The sequence below is a fragment of the Phoxinus phoxinus genome (genome assembly GCF_949152265.1).
Source record: "Phoxinus phoxinus genome assembly, chromosome: 17".
NCBI lineage: Eukaryota > Metazoa > Chordata > Actinopteri > Cypriniformes > Leuciscidae > Phoxinus > Phoxinus phoxinus.
This window is the reverse complement of record NC_136892.1, coordinates 1,949,891-1,973,225: the sequence shown is the minus strand read 5'-3', so window position 1 is coordinate 1,973,225 and position 23,335 is coordinate 1,949,891. Positions and strand designations below refer to the sequence as shown.

The following is a 23,335-nucleotide window of genomic DNA, read 5'->3' as shown; positions in this document are numbered from 1 at the left end:
TTATTTGTAATTTCACATTATGAGAACTTTAATTTGAATGGAATAAGAAATAATTACACATCTATTTATCTCATTACATTGGATCAGCTGTGTGTTAGTGATCCGCACTGTACTGCTGTTTGTGCAGTTTTTTCAATTACTTTTGATTTATGTTGGAAACCATGTCACAGACTCATCAATATATGTCCTCATTCATCAACATCAGAAGTTTTATGATGTTCATCACTGCATTGACACCGTTTGAGTGGAGTGGTGTGTGTGTGTTCGATTGAAAAAACAACAAAAAACAACAAAAAAAGAGGAAATTGACTGAGTGATAACTAAAGGCTTTCAGTGTTATCACGTTCTTTACCATTTTAGGTTGAAACAATAAAGGTTCCCAGTAGGTGATAACAAAGAAAAAAATAGTTAATTTTCTCAATCAGATTAATTTATACAACACCACACTCTAAAAGATCCAATTTTTGGGTTTGTCCATATTTGACCCAAAATTGGGTTAAAACAACCCAGCACTTTTTAGAGTGCACGGTGAAAAACTGATAGTCTAAACTATTAATGAAACCCAACGATTGTAACTTTGACATATTTTTGTTCAATGAACATCTGATAATTTGAACGTTTCTTGCAGGCGTTTCATATTAATACTTCTCAATCTCAGTTTATGTTATATTTTCAGTACATAATAGTTTTTTGCTCTATACTCCAAGTCATTCGAAGTCATTCGGTAGCTTGATGTGAGGAGTTTTTTAATGAAGGCTCAGGGAAACGTCTCAGGTTACGACTGTAACCGTTTGCTGTGAGTTTACTGTAAGAGGCTGCATCTGATGTCAACGCCTCAGCGTGATGGTGTCTGAAGCTTGTGTGCAACTATTGTTACACTTAAAACTGAAGTGAAATGGCATAGTAAATGTTGGACTTCTTCTTCTTCGAGTCCGTTGCAATCTCAAATGTCGTTCTGCCAGTGTCTGGCGCAGGTCACAGCTGATGTGGTCGGTTCAGCCAGGTCCTGGGCGCTGCGCTGGGGGCCGTTTTCACACTCCAGTAGATGGGACATTGGGTCTCATTCATGAAACACGAGCAGAACGAATTTTTGTGTAAATCGTGTGTAAAGTGTTTCTGGCGTAAATTTTCGGATTCATTAAAATGTTCGTATTTTCCAAATGTTAGTTGGTACGAAAGAAATCTCCACCCGCTCCCAGCCACGCGTGAATAGTGCGTTTAACATCCGAACGTTTTGCTGCATTTTAATTCACCTTAATCGGGTACATATTTACAGCATTTTGAAAAAAATATTATATATATAGTAATTACATACGGTCTTTCTTTTTACTTTTATTATGAGAATCTGCAGTAATAACATCTGCAAACAAAACACTTTAATCAAATTATTAATTGCTTTCAATAGGGCTGGGCTATATTTTTTCGAAGTGAACTAATTTGTTTTTTGCAGTCGAGCTTCATGTCGAACCGTTTTCTCTTCACTTCTGGGACTGTTCGATTAACAGATGAAACTCCAGTAACTGCGTCTGTAATATTTGCCAAGCTTCATTTTTTTAGGACCTGATACGCCACTATGTACGCTTGAAAATAAAATGTGGCGTTTTGAATGAACTTCTGATAATAAAATATTATCTGATAATGAGACATTTTTCTTTTTCAATCGCTTTTGAGAAGACATGTTGAAACCCTTCGTTTGATATCATAATATGATGCCCATATATAGTTGTCAGTCGGATTTAATGGGCGGGATTATGGTAATTGAGAATGAGCGTGCACGCACGTCCCATTTACGACTGATTGGAATTCATTAACACACACACACATTTCACTATCACATCTGATGTTTACAAAATATGTGTGAATCAGGAGAAGAGTTTTCGGGAAGGTTTCTTTACGCGCAGATCACTCACATATTTACTCGTATATTTACGAATGTTTCATGAATGAGACCCATTGCTTGTACAGCTACATGTGTCGTCTGTCTGGCGGTTCCATGTTTTCATAAGTGCTTTGCACCTCCCCTGTTCCACTCGTAATCTGTTGAGGGTCTTCCAGGGGTGCGTTTCCCGAAAGCATCGTTAGCCTACTATGGTCGCAAGTTCCGTCGTTATCAGCAGTTCAATGATTTGGTGTTTCCCGAAACCATCGTTCCAACGAACGTTCGCAAACAGCATCGCAAACTTGTGTGGTTGGAACGACAGCTCTCGAGCGGTGGTCAGAAGCAGAGTTTCTAGTTTACATGAGATGTAGACTGAATAAATCCTTATCTTTAGCAAAATAAGCAAGCGGACATTCAGCACAACCCGTGTTATTTATTTAGAATACATACAAATGTAATTTACGTCTTTTAGTTTGTCAAGAGATTTAAAGCACCGTTTTTGAAGACTGCGCATGTGCGAACGTGCTCTACTGTGTAAGAACGAGCCAAATATTGAGTCTGGTAATAAAGCAAAATAACTGAGAACAATTAGAAATGGTCTTCAGATGCCATGTCTGTAACTTATATGACAAAATCTAGCGTTAATTCGATCTCAAACAGATTCATTAAAATAAGTTATTAGTCCACCACGTGCGAGACGTCATAAACCAACGTGGTTGAACGATACTTTGCGACATACGGTTTCGGGAAACAGTCGTGACTGGCTAGTTGATTTCTCCAACGATGCATCGTACTACGGTAGTTAAGCAGAGAGCGATATAGTTGTACGAGAAACGCACCGCTGGTTAGTCATGGGAGGTCGTGCCCACTGGCGAGACATTCAGTCGGGGTGATTCCTCTCTCGATCCAGTGCCAGCTAGGGCGTAGAGGCACAGAACTGGCGTTGTCTTTATACACCCCGTGATAATGCGGCAGGAGTCGTTGAGGACTGTGTCAATCAGTTTGGTATGGTGAGAGTGGCTCCAGCTTAAGCACGCGTATTCGGCTGTGGGAAGCACAGTAGAGGTCTTCTCGGGTCCTAAAAACTGTACCCGACCCAAATCGACCCGAATCACTACTTACCCGAACCCGGCGTGCATAAATTATTTTTTTTTAAAGAAAAACCCGCCGCGAAACAGCCCCGATAAAATTAGACCCGACCCGACCTGACGGCATTTCCTTTCGAATCTGACTGGACCCGGACAGTTTGGTTAGAAATGTGCTGGGGACAGAGACGCATTCGGAAGTGCATTTTCAGAAGTGCTGGGGACAGAGACGCATTATTTTTTTTCCTCTTTCACGCAGGTCATGTTTTGAAAGACAATGTCCTGTAGCTTACTAATATAAGCTCTCCAAGCTATGCTCTCCACAGAACATAAACTATTCATTTAATTTTATTTTTCGTGTTTGCATTTATGGGGAAAAAACAATGTAAGGACATGACAGTTCTCGGTTACGGACGCGACCACTCTGAAATCGGCACTAAAAGACTGCTTTAAAACTTTCACAGAGACCTCAAAGCACAAAGCCTTTCTTTAAAGTGAATTTCGTTTTGTATTTATTGTATCTTAATTTTAATCAATGTTTCATCAACCAATTGCCTGGATTTAATAAATACTAAGTAAAGCAGATAATAGAAATCACGACGACACGGGCGCCGGAGCTCGTCTCATAAATGAACCGAAACTCTGCATAGTCTACTTGCCTCACAGACCTGAGAAATATATCTATTATCTACAGAACGCTTTAAATCATACTTTTAAACAGAACAATTCAAAACGAAAGAAAACTAATCAGTATGAAATGTGCATTTCTCTCTGCCGTGTCTGCCGTGTTCACTAGCCTACTGTGAAGATCGCGAATCAGCATCGTCAACTTCATCAACTTCATCTTTGCAGCCGACACAGAAAACACTTCTTTATTAATAAACCTGTATATGCTTTCGATTCTAATTTTTTTTTAAATTTGACATTTCGAGCTTTATATAGAAATATTCATCATGTCTGTGACTGTGAGGCTATACACTGTGTTTCAGTTCGACTCGCTCCAGTTCACGCCACGGAGACCATGAAAGCGCGCCCTGTTTGTTTTATTTTATTTTACAAAAGCACAATTCGGGTCTTCTCGGGTCCATTTGGAAAAGGCATATTTATTTTAAATTACCCGAGACCCGAAGCCACTAATACCGAACCCGACCCGTGTCCGAGACACTTGTCTGAGTTTTGGACCCGAACCAGCTCGGGTCTCGGGTCGGACCTCGGGTTTTCGGATCCAAGTGGACCCGTGAAGACCTCTAAAGCACAGGGCTAGGGCAGTTGCATGGATGGTTGGTGGATCGGCGCCCCATTTTGAGTTGACCAGTTTGCGCAGGATGTTATTACGAGTGTTGGTCTTGGCTTTGGTGTTCTGGAGGTGAGTTTTGAAAGAGAGTGTCCTGTCGAGTGTGACTCCCAGGTACACGGGGTGAGGGTGGTTGGAGAGTTTGTATCCATCATCCCATGAGATGCTCAGTTCTTTTTTCGCATCTCGATTTTTAAGATGGAAGCTGCATAGTTGGGTTTTTGATGGGTTTCAGGTGGTTGTTATTGTAGTAGGTTGTCATTTCTTGGAGGGCACTTTCCAGGAGAGGCTCAATCTTCTGGAAGTTCTCCTGTTGGGTGGTGATGCAGAGATCATCCGCATAGATAAAACGGCGGCATTGTGGGTGAAGTGGTTGGTCATTAGTGTAAATGTTGAAGAGGAGAAGGGCCAGTACGCTGCCTTGTGGTACGCCATTTTTTTTGGGCTTTCCATTTGCTCTTCTTGTCATTTAGTTGTACAAAGAAGCACCTGTTGTTGAGGAGGCTTTTGATGATTTGACAGAGGTCGAGGTCCAAAAGTTTCCTAATCATGGTGCGGTGCTGGACAGTATCGTAGGCAGCAGTGAGGTCTAGGAAAGCTGCTCCGGTGATGAGTTTGGACTCAAAACCGTCCTCTATGTGTTGGGTGAGGTTCAGTAGCTGCCCAGTACAGGAGCGGCCAAGCTTATCTTTAGTAAGCTTAGAGTCTATAAGTGGCATCAGGCGTTGGAGTAATAGCCTCTCGTAGAGCTTGTTGGTGATGCAGAGGAGGGACATTGGTCTGTAGCTCTTTGGGGATCATGGATCCTTTCCAGGTTAGAGAATTGCGACAGTCTTGGCCTGTCATGTTGGACTGATACAATACACAATGTGCCCTATTGTAACGCTCTGAAACGCAAGTATCAAACGCGAAACGCTAGTAACTCTGTGGGCGGATCCCGGCGCTGTTGCTATTATACCGGCGGGATAAATGACTCTAGCGCCCGACGCAAATCTAAAATGTGTTGGTCTGAAGTCGCTTCATTATTCATAGGTGTGGTTTGGGCGTAACGTGAAATAAACCAATCAGAGCGTCCTCTCACATTCCCTTTAAGAGCCGGCGCGCTTGTTCCACGGCGGATCGCTATTATAACGGCGGATTGCTATTATAACGGCGGATCGCTATGATAACGGTGGATCGCTATTATAACGGCGGATTGCTATTATAACGGCGGATTGCTATGATAACGGCGGATTGCTATTATAACGGCGGATTGCTATGATAACGGCGGATTGCTATTATAACGGCGGATTGCTATTATAACGGCGGATTGCTATTATAACGGCGGATTGCTATTATAACGGCGGATCGCTATTATAACGGCGGATTGCTATTATAACGGCGGATTGCTATTATAACGGCGGATCGCTATTATAACGGCGGATTGCTATTATAACGGTGGATTGCTATTATAACGGCGGATCGCTATTATAACGGCGGATCGCTATTATAACGGCGGATTGCTATTATAACGGCGGATCGCTATTATAACGGCGGATTGCTATTATAACGGTGGATTGCTATTATAACGGCGGATTGCTATTATAACGGCGGATTGCTATTATAACGGCGGATTGCTATTATAACGGCGGATTGCTATTATAACGGCGGATCGCTATTATAACGGCGGATTGCTATTATAACGGCGGATCGCTATTATAACGGCGGATTGCTATTATAACGGCGGATTGCTATTATAACGGCGGATCGCTATTATAACGGCGGATCGCTATTATAACGGCGGATTGCTATTATAACGGCGGATCGCTATTATAACGGCGGATTGCTATTATAACGGTGGATTGCTATTATAACGGCGGATTGCTATTATAACGGCGGATTGCTATTATAACGGCGGATTGCTATTATAACGGCGGATCGCTATTATAACGGCGGATTGCTATTATAACGGCGGGTTTGCCGGCGCACGCCAGGAGCGGTTCACAGCCGAGGAGACCGACGTTCTCGTCAGGGCCGTAAAACACAGAGAAGTGACATTGTATGAGGATGATGGAGAAACACACACTTAGCTTCGGTTAAACAGGCATATAATAATTTGGGTAAATGTGTAATCTAGATTTATGCCTATTTTTTCACATCTTCACGGACACAACAATGATTTCCCTCGTGTGTTAATATTTTTCCTTGTAATAATGTATGATTTACAAAAATTAAAACTGCTGCGTCTGTTTAGATGAGAGAATCAAAGTGTGTGTGTTGTTCACACGCTACATAATGGCCAAGCACGCGCCCTTAAAATAGCATATGACTAACGACAGATCTTTCTTTTCGTATATTGTTATGTACATCAGAGTAAATAGGATTATTGAAAAAAGAAAAAAATCACTCAGTTGCTAATTGGATGGATTGGATGTTTTGTTGCACAAAATGCACATCTTAGATGCAGAATGATGTCCTTTAAAGTAAGAATAAAATGACAATTTTCTAAATGCATGTTATTTATCTTATTGTGAAATGTTTTTAACCTTTTATTTGTAATCAAAATGTCATAACTGGATCTTCTGGTAAACTTACAGACTTCTTTCTGCTGATTTAGTCCACATATCTTAACTTTTCTGTCTATCTGGTTTACAATACAAATATATGTCCAGTTTACATTTTCTGTTTTACTATTTCTGTTTTACATTTTTTGTTTCACTAGCTCTTTTTGGGAATAAAGCCCATAGTTATGGATTGCATATTAATTTGTCTCCGTTTTCTTTTGCAGCAATATGGAGGAGTTGAAAATAAAGTCAAGCCAAGTAAGTCCAAACTTCATATTTTTGATGTTCCTTGAACCGCTGTTTGTAAACCATCAGCAGAACTGCTAACTGCTGTGTGCATTGAGTGTGTGCATTAGCTTACACTCTTGAAGAGGTGCTTATATAGGACCGTTTACGGGTTCCCATCATGCGATTTATGGATTTAGTTTTAATTCAATCATTTAAAATGTACATTTATAAAAATGTACATTTTTATGTATTAAACAGCGCATAAACATACTTTTAAAGACTTTATACTTATACACACTTTAACTTTTCTAGAACCTTTTTGGCATAAAGGGTTCTTTAAAAGTGAGCTAAGAACTCTATGATCTAGAATCCCACTGAACGCTTTTCCCAAGAGTTTGGGGTGTTTTAGCTGAATTCAACTTCGGCTGCTGGTGTTTTGTGGCATTGTCTGTTGGGAAAACCAAAGCATACTTTGGGTTTTAAGGATGTACATAGGGACAGATGTGTTGATCTTTTATCATGTTGAGATTTATAGGGTTTCTGTTGTGTTTCAGTTTTACATGGGCTACCCTTGTGGTGAAGAGTAGAGCCGTGGTTAGGATGGGCTGAGGAACTTTGAGATTAAAATTATACCTTAAAGCTTATAGTTATATACTGCATGTTGGTTAACCGTGTATGCAAGTCTCTTTGTTAGTTAGATTAACTCATAAAAGTGTGTTTTTTTGGTTTGTTTGTTTTTGCCAACTTACGAGGGTTTACTGTGTGTTGAATGTAGGCATTAGACTGGCTGTTGTGTGTCTCTGGTTGTGTGCTGTTGTGTGTCTCTGGTTGTGTGCAGTTGTGTGTCTCTGGTTGTGTGCAGTTGTGTGTCTCTGGTTGTGTGCTGTTGTGTGTGTCTGGTTGTGTGCTGTTGTGTGTGTCTGGTTGTGTGCTGTTGTGTGTCTCTGGTTGTGTGCAGTTGTGTGTCTCTGGTTGTGTGCAGTTGTGTGTCTCTGGTTGTGTGCAGTTGTGTGTCTCTGGTTGTGTGCAGTTGTGTGTCTCTGGTTGTGTGCAGTTGTGTGTCTCTGGTTGTGTGCTGTTGTGTGTCTCTGGTTGTGTGTCTCTCGTTGTGTGCAGTTGTGTGTCTCTCGTTGTGTGCAGTTGTGTGTCTCTTGTTGTGTGCAGTTGTGTATCTCTGGTTGTTGTGTGTCTCTGGTTGTGTGCAGTTGTGTGTCTCTGGTTGTGTGCAGTTGTGTGTCTCTGGTGGTGTGTCTCTGGTTGTGTGCAGTTGTGTGTCTCTGGTTGTTGTGTGTCTCTGGTTGTGTGCAGTTGTGTGTCTCTGGTTGTGTGCAGTTGTGTGTCTCTGGTTGTTGTGTGTCTCTGGTTGTGTGCAGTTGTGTGTCTCTGGTTGTGTGCAGTTGTGTGTCTCTGGTTGTTGTGTGTCTCTGGTTGTGTGCAGTTGTATGTCTCTGGTTGTTGTGTGTCTCTGGTTGTGTGTCTGGTTGTGTGTTGTACAGCAGTAATGATTTGTGTTCTGTATTGATTGTAGAGCACGCTTTGACATTGCCAAATCAGAAATAACCTTTGCACATCATTGTGGCCGTTTTAAGAGAATGAAGTGATTGTCTGAGAGATACGATAGCTAGCAAACGAATATGTCTAACATGTTACCACCCTTGTACAACTTTTATTGAATGTGCACTTAGTGTATACTTTAAATCTTTATCATATATGTTTTAGACTTTACTTGCAGATACACTTGCGTATACACTTTCATGACTATATTTCTTAACCCACTTAAGTACACTTTTAAAAAGTACACTTTGTAATGTCATTTTTTGTATTTTTTAATAATTTTGTTTGATCATTTTTTGTTTTATTAATCTTTTCATCATGCTTTAAAGAAATGCTTTTAATTTGATGTGTTGACTACTAAAGCACATGTAAAGTACTTGAAATAAATTACTAAATTGCAAAGTCATTACAAATATTTAAATACATGACATGTAAATTCGAATGGAAATGCAATTGAACTATATTTGAGTTTACCATAAATGCTTGCCAGTACATTCATAAGTACACTTTAACCTTATTTCAAAGACAATGCAATTTCATAAAAAGATACTTAGTGGCTCAAAAAACACTCTAATGTTGCATTAAATATACATTTAAACATTTATTACTCATTTTTTATGCAGGTTTTATGACGATGGTGTTATTATGCGGGCATTAATCAAACCCAGTCTCGAACTTCAACATTAACATGACACATTATACAGTTTGTGAGTAAATGAGCGAGTAAATAATGCCAGACTAAATGATCCCTGTAGTGTCTAGTTTGTAGGAAGGCGATATTAAAGGAGCTGCTATTAATCTGGTAGTGTGTTGATTCGGATTTGAGCTGCACTTGCAACGGAAACTCTCACTTTTATGGGTTTACACCTTGTAAAATGTATGGCAGATCAAAAGCTTAAAGGGATAGTTCACTTAAAATTACATTTTTGGTATGTTTTATCTTACCTGAAGTGCATCCAAGATGTCGGTGTCTTTGTCTCCGCAGTAGTTTCAGTTTTTATATTTTTAGGTCAAACCGTTCTTGTCTGTCAGTCATATAATGCAGGTCTATAGGCACTGTCTCCAAAAGCATGCAGAGAAAAGTCCACATTACACAATTCCCCATCGTAAGTGCACATTGATGGCCTAAGCTCGCGCGAACTCATCCGGGAGTGTTGAGGTTTCACTTATTCCCAATTTGTAAGCCTTCTATCTTGACACACGACTCGCTTCATTGTTCAGGTCAATCAAAGGCACACGTTGAGCCGTACAGCCAATCACACGCGTTTCTGCTGAGTTTAAAAATGCAACGTCCAATCGAAGGCGGTTAGATTAGTTTCCGGGGAAGAAATCCAGTATAAACAGATCAGATGGACGTGGTTGTGTAAAAGAGATAAAAACGATATAAATACTGTTCGTTTTCTCACACAAACCGCTTGTTTCGTGTCTTAGGCCATCAATGTGCACTTACGATGGGGAATTGTGTAATTTGGACTTTTCTCTGCATGCTTTTGGAGACAGTGCCTATAGACCTGCATTATATGACTGACAGACAAGAACGGTTTGACCTAAAAATATCAAAATTGAAACTACTGCGGAGACAAAGACACCTACATCTTGGATGCACTTCAGGTAAGATAAAACATACCAACATTTAATTTCAAAGTGAACTATCCCTTTAACACAAATCATTCGGAGAATAAGTTTCCCATCCTTTGTGTTTGACAGCCTCTCCAGAGTGTCAGAAATATGCAAATGAGATGCTGATTTCCCCGCCGGGACTAATTATTCCCTGGCTTCGGACTAAACTTAACAAAACATGCAATGGCATGTTTGATTTTTCTCCTCACGCGCGTGTTATCTCAGTTTCCCTCTCTTCCAGAGAGTCCTCTTTGTTGTGATGTCTGTGCGTTCGGTTCGGAGACGCTGACATTAATCAGACTGCCCCAGTTTCTGAACGCCAGCCACCCAGACACTTGAGTGGATGACCGAACGATAACAGGGCGGGCTGACAGCCTTTTGCCTTCCACACAAATCATAAATAAATAACGTGCCGCAGGCAGCCTGCCGAAAAGGTCACTCAAGAAGAAAGACGTGAGAAGGCTTGCGAGAAACAATGCCGAATCAGATCCGCCACTGAACCGCCAGCATTCATTAGCCCGAAATCACAAGCAGAGGTGTGTGTTGCTGCCGCGGATTACATGATATCACCAGCGAAGCCCATCGAGTTGCTTCGTTTCTACACTAATTGGAAGGGAATTCGATAAGGCGCCGCACTGGCTCTCCGGGTCACGCTTGTCTGTAATGGATTGAAGCTTTCGGATCGGATGGTTTTGTTAGTCTCAGTCCCCAGCCCTGAACTAATAAAGCAATCACTTCGGTCACATCCACATTACAACATAACTCGTGACGAAGCGCCTCCGTAACACGTCCTGATGTAGACCAGCTGCCATCAGCATTATAAAGCACACACACACCGCAGTTAAATCAGTCGTCAAAGGGTTTCAGTCACATAGCAACTCAAGCCTTTCAATTCTCCACCGATGTGAAAAAGATGCAAGTTTTGGGCACTTGTGATCTATATACACAACCCGATCTCAGGAAATGCGTCTCTATAGACCCCTTTTGCGCCAACGTCACACTTACGTCACGGCGAGCTGGAGGCAAAACTGGAGGCGGCCAATACAAACCAGCACAGATTCGACTACATAATATTATTATTATTATTAAATGTCATCTTGTTGTGTTGTTGGGTTCTAGAATCGACGGAGTACAGGCTCAGGTTTAACATTTTATCGCATAATGTTTTCTAAATGATTGTGATTATTTGTGAATCGTCTATGATAAGTAATTGTAATTGAATATGAATTGGAAATGTAATTGTAATTGTAATGTAATTAATGCTTTGAAAGGGTTTTCTGTAAAATGACACTAAAATATTGCATTTATTGCACAGTATGTGGGTATGGGAAGCTTTTCAATTTGGTAAGGCCAAAACCAGGCGGAAATCCACCAAAATCCAGAGAATACGGGGTTAATTTGCATCTATTAGTTTTAGTTATATTAGTACATCAACGTTAAATGAAGGGTTTTTAATTTGAGTTAACAGTATTATCTCTTCAGCTTTATTTCAGAAACAGCCGCTGAACCTCTTGCACATTCAGAGCGACACACAGATATTACTGTGCGGTATCAGTCATACGTCACTGTCAGATTACTGGAGAATAACTCTCCAGAGGTGTGTAATTATATTATTCCTAGGTCCAATAAAGTTTTCACGGCTCGCAGTCCATAAAATTCAGAAACCAAAATCAGCAGGCCATCAGAAACACATCATAATGTTGAATTATGGCCGAAGCTGAGCTTGTGCGCAGGGATGAGAATCTTAATGCATTTAACCATTCAGGAGTCTTAGTACGTTGTGTTTACACTCTGAAAGCAGATGTTTCGGATCAATAAAAACACAACGGTTTGCATTGATCTTCAATTAAAATGATGGTATGTTAGATGAACATATGCAATCTGTATCATAAACACAAACACATTGCTTATAGAGCAACATACAGCCTTCAGCACAGTGGTAACCACACACACGTCAACATACTGTGAGCATATTGCGTAATTCTGCTTGCAGACGATTGTTTTGTTTTTGTTCGTTCGCATTATTTTTCACAGATCATTATTTTGCTTCGGCTTTGATAAAGAGACATGCATCCATTCTTGCATTGTGGAGTGTAATAAAGGGAGTGTGTGTGTGTGTGTGTGTGTGTGTGTGTGTGTGTGTGTGTGTGTGTGTGTGTGTGTGTGTGTGTGTGTGTGTGTGTGTGTGTTTTTGGGCTGATTTCATATATCAACAGTGTTTCTCAGAAATCGCTGACTGCACCTTTAAGTCGATCGACATTATTTTTTTAACACAACCGTTGCACTTTATTTTATACGTGTACTTACAGCGCATTTACCTAAGAAAGTACTGGAAATATAAGGTAACTACATGCGTTAAGCTTAGGTTAAGTGGTATCAGGGTTAGTACCAAGTTATTACTCAGTTATTGTAATAAGAACATAATATGTGTATGCCGAACAGGACTGAAAAATAAAGTGCTGCCAACATATCTCATCAAAATAATGTTTGCAACTTAAAAATTATTAATTATATATATATATATACCACTCTTATGGAAATATACCGGTACTAGTATTTTGTCATTATAATTTAAATCTGACTACTTTTCAAATTGTATTTTATAAGTCAACATCTCTGGAAAACATTATGGGGTTTCTAATCAAAATATGACTTTCTGTTGTAAAACATTGCATTGATTTCATACATGAACACATAGAGACACCAGGACTTACATCAGGTTTATATGGAGTTCTCGGTGACACAACACGGGAATAGGGAAAGAAACTATACATCAAAATGATATGAAATATGAAATATTATTATTAAAATGTTGCCAATTATTACTCCAATTATTACACTTATTGTTTCATTACATGTTGCTGCAAGAACACATCAATATGCAGATTAGAGACAGTGTATAGAGGCATTGTATTGAATGGGAAAACCAATTAATGGCCATTTTACTCAAATATTGCATAAAGTAAAATGGTGTATCAATTAATTTGATTATATCTTTCACAACATAGTTGAGAATCATCTTTATACAAAGTTTGGTAAAAAAAAAAAAAACTGAAACCTAAAAATTGATTGCTGAATGAAAAAAAAATCTCTTTTTTTTTCTATACATGTCATTTCATGGGTTTTTAGTATGTGAGTCCTGGTGTCACTACAGAGGACATCACATAACATATGAACAAAATATCGTTTTGCAAACATGTTTTTTTTTTACCATTTGTTTCTTATGCTTTAAAGTTTAAACAATGGTGACATGAAAAAATACTAAATTTACAACTTTTTTTTCCTGGGTCTCAGCTAATATCTGTGCATGAACAATATTGTTAATTGAATGCATTTCCAATGGCTTTTATTACAAAAGAACTAGTAGAATTAACAACTCTTGAGTAATCCGACTCTCACAGTATTACACACAGTTCTTTGGATCAGTTTTGATTGAGAGTGATGACCGGCAGTTCTTATCTGAAGATCGGAAGTCTTAAATGAACTCTCAGAGCAGTTTTTGTAAATGACCGTTCAGTGTGAGAAACACACGGTGAGTGTGTGTGTGTGCACAGCAGTCTCAGTCAGCACATACATGAGTTAACACTGCGAGGAGAGGAAAATACAAGCTGACTAACCAGATTGAGGAGTCATTTCTCACGTCGTATTTTTAGATGTCACTTTAAGAGCACCGAATATTTCTCAAGACAACAGATTGTGTTTAGGAGAGCATTCAAACAAGACCGTCGATATGCTCTGAACACAGATATGAACACAGATATGAACACAGATATGAACACATATATGAACACAGATATGAACACAGATATGAACACATATATGAACACAGATATGAACACAGATATGAACACAGATATGAACACAGATATGAACACATATATGAACACAGATATAAACACATATATGAGCAGATATGAACACAGATATGAGCCAGATATGAACACATATATGAACACAGATATGAACACAGATATAAACACATATATGAACACAGATATGAACACAGATATGAGCCAGATATGAACACAGATATGAACACATATATGAGCCAGATATGAACACAGATATGAGCAGATATGAACACAGATATGAGCAGATATGAACACAGATATGAGCCAGATATGAACACAGATATGAACACATATATGAGCCAGATATGAACACAGATATGAACACAGATATGAACACAGATATGAGCAGATATGAACACAGATATGAACACAGATATGAACACAGATATGAACACAGATATGAACACAGATATGAACACAGATATGAACACATATATGAGCCAGATATGAACACAGATATGAACACAGATATGAACACAGATATGAACACAGATATGAACACAGATATGAGCCAGATATGAACACAGATATGAACACAGATATGAACACAGATATGAGCCAGATATGAACACAGATATGAACACAGATATGAACACAGATATGAACACAGATATGAACACAGATATGAACACAGATATGAGCCAGATATGAACACAGATATGAACACAGATATGAACACAGATATGAACACATATATGAGCCAGATATGAACACAGATATGAGCCAGATATGAACACAGATATGAACACATATATGAGCCAGATATGAACACAGATATGAGCCAGATATGAGCAGATATGAACACAGATATGAACACATATATGAGCCAGATATGAACACAGATATGAGCCAGATATGAGCAGATATGAACACAGATATGAGCCAGATATGAGCAGATATGAACACAGATATGAGCCAGATATGAGCAGATATGAACACAGATATGAGCAGATATGAACACAGATATGAACACAGATATGAGCCAGATATGAACACAGATATGAGCCAGATATGAACACAGATATGAGCCAGATATGAACACAGATATGAACACAGATATGAGCCAGATATGAACACAGATATGAGCAGATATGAACACAGATATGAACACAGATATGAGCCAGATATGAACACATATATGAGCAGATATGAACACAGATATGAGCAGATATGAACACAGATATGAAGACAGATATGAACACAGATATGAACACAGATATGAGCCAGATATGAACACATATATGAACACAGATATGAGCCAGATATGAACACAGATATGAGCCAGATATGAACACAGATGTGAGCCAGATATGAACACAGATATGAACACAGATATGAACACAGATATGAACACAGATATGAGACAGATATGAGACAGATATGAACACAGATATGAGACAGATATGAGACAGATATGAGACAGATATGAGACAGATATGAACACAGATATGAGACAGATATGAGACAGATATGAGACAGATATGAACACAGATATGAGACAGATATGAGCCAGATATGAACACATATATGAACACAGATATGAGCCAGATATGAACACAGATATGAGCCAGATATGAACACAGATGTGAGCCAGATATGAACACAGATATGAACACAGATATGAACACAGATATGAGACAGATATGAGACAGATATGAACACAGATATGAGACAGATATGAGACAGATATGAGACAGATATGAGACAGATATGAACACAGATATGAGACAGATATGAGACAGATATGAGACAGATATGAACACAGATATGAGACAGATATGAGACAGATATGAGACAGATATGAGACAGATATGAACACAGATATGAACACAGATATGAACACAGATATGAACACAGATATGAACACAGATATGAGACAGATATGAGACAGATATGAACACAGATATGAGACAGATATGAGACAGATATGAACACAGATATGAACACAGATATGAACACAGATATGAACACAGATATGAACACAGATATGAACACAGATATGAGACAGATATGAACACAGATATGAACACAGATATGAGACAGATATGAACACAGATATGAGACAGATATGAACACAGATATGAGCCAGATATGAACACAGATATGAGCCAGATATGAACACAGATATGAGACAGATATGAGACAGATATGAACACAGATATGAACACAGATATGAACACAGATATGAACACAGATATGAACACAGATATGAACACAGATATGAGCCCTGCAGTCATTTGTTTGTTCAACTTATGAAGACAATAAAACATGTAGCTGCGCAAACAGGATTTAATTTGTATGTAATTTGACCGCTGGATGATTTCAGGAAACTGCTTAGTATGATTTGATAAGAGAAAGATGCTGTGTCACTTCAGTGAATTAATGCATTACACACAAACAGTGCCGGTACCGTTTCTGATGAGTGATCTTGCAAAATAAATAACTTTTTGATGGCAATCTGGTGCAGTATTTAAAAACATCTGGTATTTAATGGGCCGGTTATGTGAGCTATTGGTGGCTCTGGTGTTGGAGACCGTGACCGGAGACTTGCCATGCTGTGAGTTTTACCCTCCCAGAAGAAGTGATACAGAGGAAATCAGTGCTCGGCCCTTTAATACACGACGTGCAGTCGATTATCTTAACTGATGCCTGTTTTATAAGCTGCAAATCTTTTTCTGAGAGCTATGGGATCATAAGTCGTGGCTGTGAAAGTCCTTTGTCACCCTGCAGAGGACACACTGTATTTGCATATCTCTGGGGCAGTGGAAATATTATTCACAGACTGTCACGTCGGGTTACATGACTCAGTGAACACCGCGCCTGCGCATGTCTGACATGTTATCAATACCAATTTTGTTTTTACCTTTATTTTACCAGGAAGTTTCATTGAGATTAAAATCTCTTTTACAAGAGAGACCTGGCCAAGGTAGGAGCCATACAGTAAGACATTTTAAAATACAACAAATACAAAAAAAAATAAAAAAAAAATATTAGAACGTAGTATCCTCTCAACAGAAACAATCACAAGCCTTCATTACCACTGTCTTTATGATGCCTTTAAATTCACCAATAGACACCAATTTGTCTATGCAATTGTAAATTATTCCAGCAAATGCAGCAACTCAAGCCATTCCTATCTTTTAGGTATAAGTAGTTCATTAAAATGTTGTTTTTTTATGTACCTATTTCTTCATTCATTCATTAATGCCTGAAATGTCAATGTTTTTGGTTACTACTGTGGTGAAGAGTGGAGCTTGTGCTTAGTTTGTGAGTGGATATTGAGCACATGAGAGAATTGACCTATCGGTAAGCCCCTCCCCTCGAACGAGGATTACCCTCCTCCCTCCCCAGCTCCACCTCTCAGGAGAAGATTACCCTCCTCCCTCCCCAGCTCCACCTCTCAGGAGCAGATTACCCTCCTCCCTCCCCAGCTCCACCTCTCAGGAGAAGATTACCCTCCTCCCTCCCCAGCTCCACCTCTCAGGAGCAGATTACCCTCCTCCCTCCCCAGCTCCACCTCTCAGGAGAAGATTACCCTCCTCCCTCCCCAGCTCCACCTCTCAGTAGCAGATTACCCTCCTCCCTCCCCAGCTCCACCTCTCAGGAGCAGATCACCCTCCTCCCTCCCCAGCTCCACCTCTCAGGAGCAGATTACCCTCCTCCCTCCCCAGCTCCACCTCTCAGGAGCAGATTACCCTCCTCCCTCCCCAGCTCCACCTCTCAGTAGCAGATTACCCTCCTCCCTCCCCAGCTCCACTCTCAGGTGCAGATTACCCTCCTCCCTCCCCAGCTCCACCTCTCAGGAGCAGATTATCCTCCTCCCTCCCCAACTCCACCTCTCAGTAGCAGATTACCCTCCTCCCTCCCCAGCTCCACCTCTCAGTAGCAGATTATCCTCCTCCCTCCCCAGCTCCACTCTCAGGTGCAGATTACCCTCCTCCCTCCCCAGCTCCACCTCTCAGGTGCAGATTACCCTCCTCCCTCCCCAGCTCCACCTCTCAGGAGCAGATTACCCTCCTCCCTCCCCAGCTCCACTCTCAGGTGCAGATTACCCTCCTCCCTCCCCAGCTCCACCTCTCAGGTGCAGATTACCCTCCTCCCTCCCCAGCTCCACCTCTCAGGTGCAGATTACCCTCCTCCCTCCCCAGCTCCACCTCTCAGGTGCAGATTACCCTCCTCCCTCCCCAGCTCCACCTCTCAGGTGCAGATTACCCTCCTCCCTCCCCAGCTCCACCTCTCAGGAGCAGATTACCCTCCTCCTTCCCCAGCTCCACCTCTCAGGAGCAGATTACCCTCCTCCCTCCCCAGCTCCACCTCTCAGTAGCAGATTACCCTCCTCCCTCCCCAGCTCCACCTCTCAGTAGCAGATTACCCTCCTCCCTGCCCAGCTCCACTCTCAGTAGCAGATTACCCTCCTCCCTCCCCAGCTCCACTCTCAGTAGCAGATTACCCTCCTCCCTCCCCAGCTCCACTCTCAGTAGCAGATTACCCTCCTCCCTCCCCAGCTCCACCTCTCAGTAGCAGATTACCCTCCTCCCTCCCCAGCTCCACTCTCAGGAGCAGATTACCCTCCTCCCTCCCCAGCTCCACTCTCAGTAGCAGATTACCCTCCTCCCTCCCCAGCTCCACCTCTCAGTAGCAGATTACCCTCCTCCCTGCCCAGCTCCACTCTCAGTAGCAGATTACCCTCCTCCCTCCCCAGCTCCACTCTCAGTAGCAGATTACCCTCCTCCCTCCCCAGCTCCACTCTCAGTAGCAGATTACCCTCCTCCCTCCCCAGCTCCACCTCTCAGGTGCAGATTACCCTCCTCCCTCCCCAGCTCCACTCTCAGTAGCAGATTACCCTCCTCCATCCCCAGCTCCACCTCTCAGGAGCAGATTACCCTCCTCCCTCCCCAGCTCCACCTCTCAGGTGCAGATTACCCTCCTCCCTCCCCAGCTCCACCTCTCAGGAGCAGATTACCCTCCTCCCTCCCCAGCTCCACCTCTCAGGAGCAGATTACCCTCCTCCCTCCCCAGCTCCACCTCTCAGGAGCAGATTACCCTCCTCCCTCCCCAGCTCCACCTCTCAGGAGCAGATTACCCTCCTCTCTCCCCAGCACCACCTCTCAGGAGCAGATTACCCTCCTCCCTCCCCAGCACCACCTCTCAGGAGCAGATTACCCTCCTCAATGTGCCTGGGGTTCTTGTAACACTGGTTCCATGTATCCTGAGAGGATGGGCTTGTATATTAATGTATTGAATCACTGAGCTGTGCACGTGTTCACCAGCATGTTTCAAAAGTGTGATAAGTTTGCGCGAACGGGCCAATTATCTGGGCAGTACAACTGAAGCCCAGTTTATTTATAATATCCATGATGTGGGCGCAGTAACCTGGTTCCCTAAGGATTCAACAATCCCAATCCCAATGAAGACGAAAAGGTTCATTTTCCAGTTGTCATACTTTCATTAATATATTTAGGTAACATTGACAAGACAGGATTCAGTTAAACTACCAACAGTGGCCATTTTTTCAGCTAAATTGGCCACACCAGACCTGTATGCAAGAGATTACCCTGATTTTGTCTGAGAAGTGCAATAACCCAAAGCCAAATAGTTGTGTTTAGGTTAGGTCTGGGTTAATCTCATCAGCAAAATACTGGCGAACTTGGTAGATTTAACAAAGGGTTTTAATTCATCAACAATAACAGGCTTGTGTTCATAGCTTAAGTGTTTAGCTTTCTAAATATCTCTTGAATTTTGATGGTTCTGTGTTTAACTTCTTTACTCTAACTTCTTTCAATCCTGATGTTACATCTGAATATGCAGAAGTGCAAATGAGAGTTGAGAGCTACAGTGGAGGAGAACATTACGAGTGATGGTTGCTGAGGCTGGGAATGTCTGATCTGAAGCACAATTCAGTTTCTCAAACAATGCTTACCGTTTTTAGGAATGACGAGTCAAGACGTCAGAGATGCGCTACATAGACAGTGGAATAATGTAATAAAGTTATTGTCTTGTTACTTATATGTCGATATGGCATGAGCCTCATTATATCTGCCTGAAGACATGCAGCATATATTTGTGTTTGGTGGCTGTCTTCGAACACCTCACAGATATGCAAATCGAGCAGCTGAGCGCATTGCCCAGATGCACACGCGACAGAACAGCCTTTCATTGTGTCACTTTGTTCATTTCTGCATTTGACAGGCAATTACCAGCATCTTCATTTGCTGCTTTAGGACTGCACCATTATACATATTCAGATTCAGCATTTTATTAGGCAGAAGAAGTTGGCCATTGCGTTCAGGGCATCAATCGACAAGACCCTAACAGTGCCTTATGAGTATTTTCTAATTGTTACACACTTCTTATTGTGGTGCATAATGGGATTGAATCAGTACTAGGTAATGTGTTTTTTGTAAACCACTACACAATGTCTGACACATGAACAGAAATGCACTTTATAAGGGTCTCTCTGTGTGTGTGTGTGTGTGTGTGTGTGTGTGTGTGTGTGTGTGTGCTAGAGTGTGTGTGTGTGTGTGTGCTAGAGTGTGTGTGTGTGTGTGTGTGTGTGTGTGTGTGTGTGTGTGACGTTGCATGGTTTTGGATTAAGCTACTGTTCAAAAGTTTGGGGTTGGCAAGATTTATGTTTTTGAAAGAAGTCTCTTCTGCTCACCAAGGCTGCATTTATTTGATCAAAAACAGTACAAAATACAGTAAAACAGTGAAATATTATTACAGTTTAAAATGGCAGATTTCTATAGTGAATGAGTGTAAATTATTTCTGTGATCAAATCTGAATTTTCAGCATCATTACTCCAGTCTTCAGTGTCACTTAAATCAGTATAAAGGCACATACCGTCATTTTGTGTGAAGTATTTATTAAAAATGTTTTTATTATTATATGTAATTTTATAGGATTTATTAATATTTTTTATTTGCTTTTATTTGTTTTTGTTAAATGTTTTATTTAATTTTAAGTCGTTTTTTTATTTTTCTATTTAGCTTTAATTTGTTTCAGTTTTAGTAAATGTACTGTTCATTTCAGATTATTTCTATTCTATTGTTGTTAATATTTATTTTAGCTTTTTTTTCAATGTACAAAAACTATTTTTAATACGTTTATTTTATCAGATCACTGATATATACGTCACTAGATGAAAATATATTCATTACAAAATTATAAACTCAATCACATTATTTAAAAAGTTTCTGGGTTTTGTTTCTCTGTGGTGAAATATGTGTTTTGTGAGATGGTGATTTCTCAGTAAGCGGTTATTGAAGTGGCTGTTGTGTACGGGGAGATTTCAGACAGCGTTGGTTTATTGTTGCAGCTTCAATGTAAATAGCTTTACTATAGCGTTTGACAACAATATCAGTTGGCATGAAATGTAAGTTGAGATAGTCTTGTGTGCCCTATTGTGACGTACACCCGAGTGAAACGGCTTCTAGAACAAGAACAAATGTGGGCGGGGCTTGATTTTGAACGTTGGGAATTGATTGGATGCTTGTGGTTTGCTATTGGTGGATCTAATGTGAGTGACAGGTTATAGCCCCGCCCTCGTGCCAGTAAACAACATCAGAGAAGAGAATCATTTCATAATGTAAATACTGCAATATTCCATTAAAAACAAAACAAGTGTCAATTAAATATCTAGTTCATGTTTATAGTGCAACAATTCAAAATGATGGAGCACATGAGTCGTGTGTGTGTGAAAAACCTCTAGTGTGTGTTCAGACAGTCGCACAGAAATAACAACAGAGACGGGAGTACGGTTTGGGCTGTTTTGTTGTAGTGTCGCTAGTATTAAAATAATGAATTATTCATGAGCAAGTGTGAATCTGGCTCAGGTGAACCAACACACACGCTCTCTCTCTTTCCTCTTAATTGGATCGAGTGAGCAGATATAGCGTATCCGGGCTTGTTTTCGAGACTTGTGGTGGTTTCTGGGTTAACTTTACCTACAGCTGGAAGTGTGTGACGGCACAGTGCATGTGTGGGTTGCTTTAAGACCAATCCCTTATCTATTCCATCCATACGTACATCCTGATCTTTGTTTATCGGATAGACAGAACACTATTTAAAGAAATAGTTCACATAAAAATGATTGTTTACTTGTTTCAAACTGTTATTTAGTATATGGAACTTAAAGAGAAATATTAAAGAATCTTTACAACAGTTCATAATAAAGAAATACAATAAAACAATATCATAAAAGGTAGTTTGACTCCACAACACAATTCCACCAGTTTCACGGCATTGACGACAAATGCTATTGGTTCTTGCACGACTTCCAAATACCTTTATGCTTTCATTGTGTTTTTGACAGATATGATCAATATGAACTGCTGTTGAATTGCTGTCATTAATAAAGCTTCATTCATAATTCTCCTTTTTTGTTCTTCCACGTATAAAATAACAGCTCTATAATTACTGTAAACGGTCTTGTTCTTCAGCTAGGTGTCTCTTTCAGGTCCGCTTCATGGCACTTCATGTCGACTTTTTTTAAATATCTATCTAGAATAATAATTCACACGGCTTAATGACACTGGAGGAACTCTGTCACACATTGACTACGGAGGTTATGTTGAAATAAACAATAAATTAAATTATAAACCTCTAGATTACCACTAGATCCAATTATTTCAAAACCATAATTACTAGAATCAAAATAAAGCAACATTGAGATAATAGGCCTATATCTGTGTAAGAATTGAGAAATGCCGGGCAGTCTGGTTGAGGAACGATCACTCCCGAGAAGACAAAGGAGCTTCCTGGAAATGGGAAGCTCCTTTGTCTCCCCCTAGAGATAACTTGCCCACAGAGGAGCGGTGTGTCCTCCAGATAAATGGCATTCTGCTCCCAAAAGGAGTAAACTCTGAATGCAAATTCCCATTGTTAGCGAATGTTTCTGTGTGAAAGAAGTTTCTGTCTATATAAAGAAATGCAACAAGAGGCTCTGCGCAATTTGTAACTCATTAGCCCGTGATGTGGAGTGTGTGCAAAACACTTTCCATCATGTATTTTATAATGCCAGGTTCAAATCTTGGGCCCTATTTTAACGCTCTGAAACGCAAGTATCAAACGCGAAACGCAAGTAACTCTGTGGGCGGATCCCGGCGCTGTTGCTATTACACCGGCGGGATAAACGACTCTTGCGCCCGACGCAAATCTAAAATGTGTTGGTCTGAAGTCGCTTCATTACTCATAGGGCGTAACGTGAAATAAACCAATCAGAGCGTCCTCTCACATTCCCTTTAAGAGCAGACACACTTGTTCCACGGCGGATTGCTATTAT

The 23,335-nt window shown here is 40.5% G+C and overlaps 1 protein-coding gene across 2 annotated transcripts in view; it reads left to right on the top strand.

The window, feature by feature from the left end:
- fstl4 (follistatin-like 4) overlaps nucleotides 1–23,335 on the top strand; it is a 256,801-nt gene that overhangs the window by 17,970 nt on the left and 215,496 nt on the right. For both annotated transcript variants that reach the window (XM_079585040.1, XM_079585041.1), the window contains exon 3: nucleotides 7,026–7,059. In XM_079585040.1, coding sequence (XP_079441166.1) covers nucleotides 7,026–7,059 — 34 coding nt within the window. The remainder of the gene's footprint in view (nucleotides 1–7,025; nucleotides 7,060–23,335) is intronic.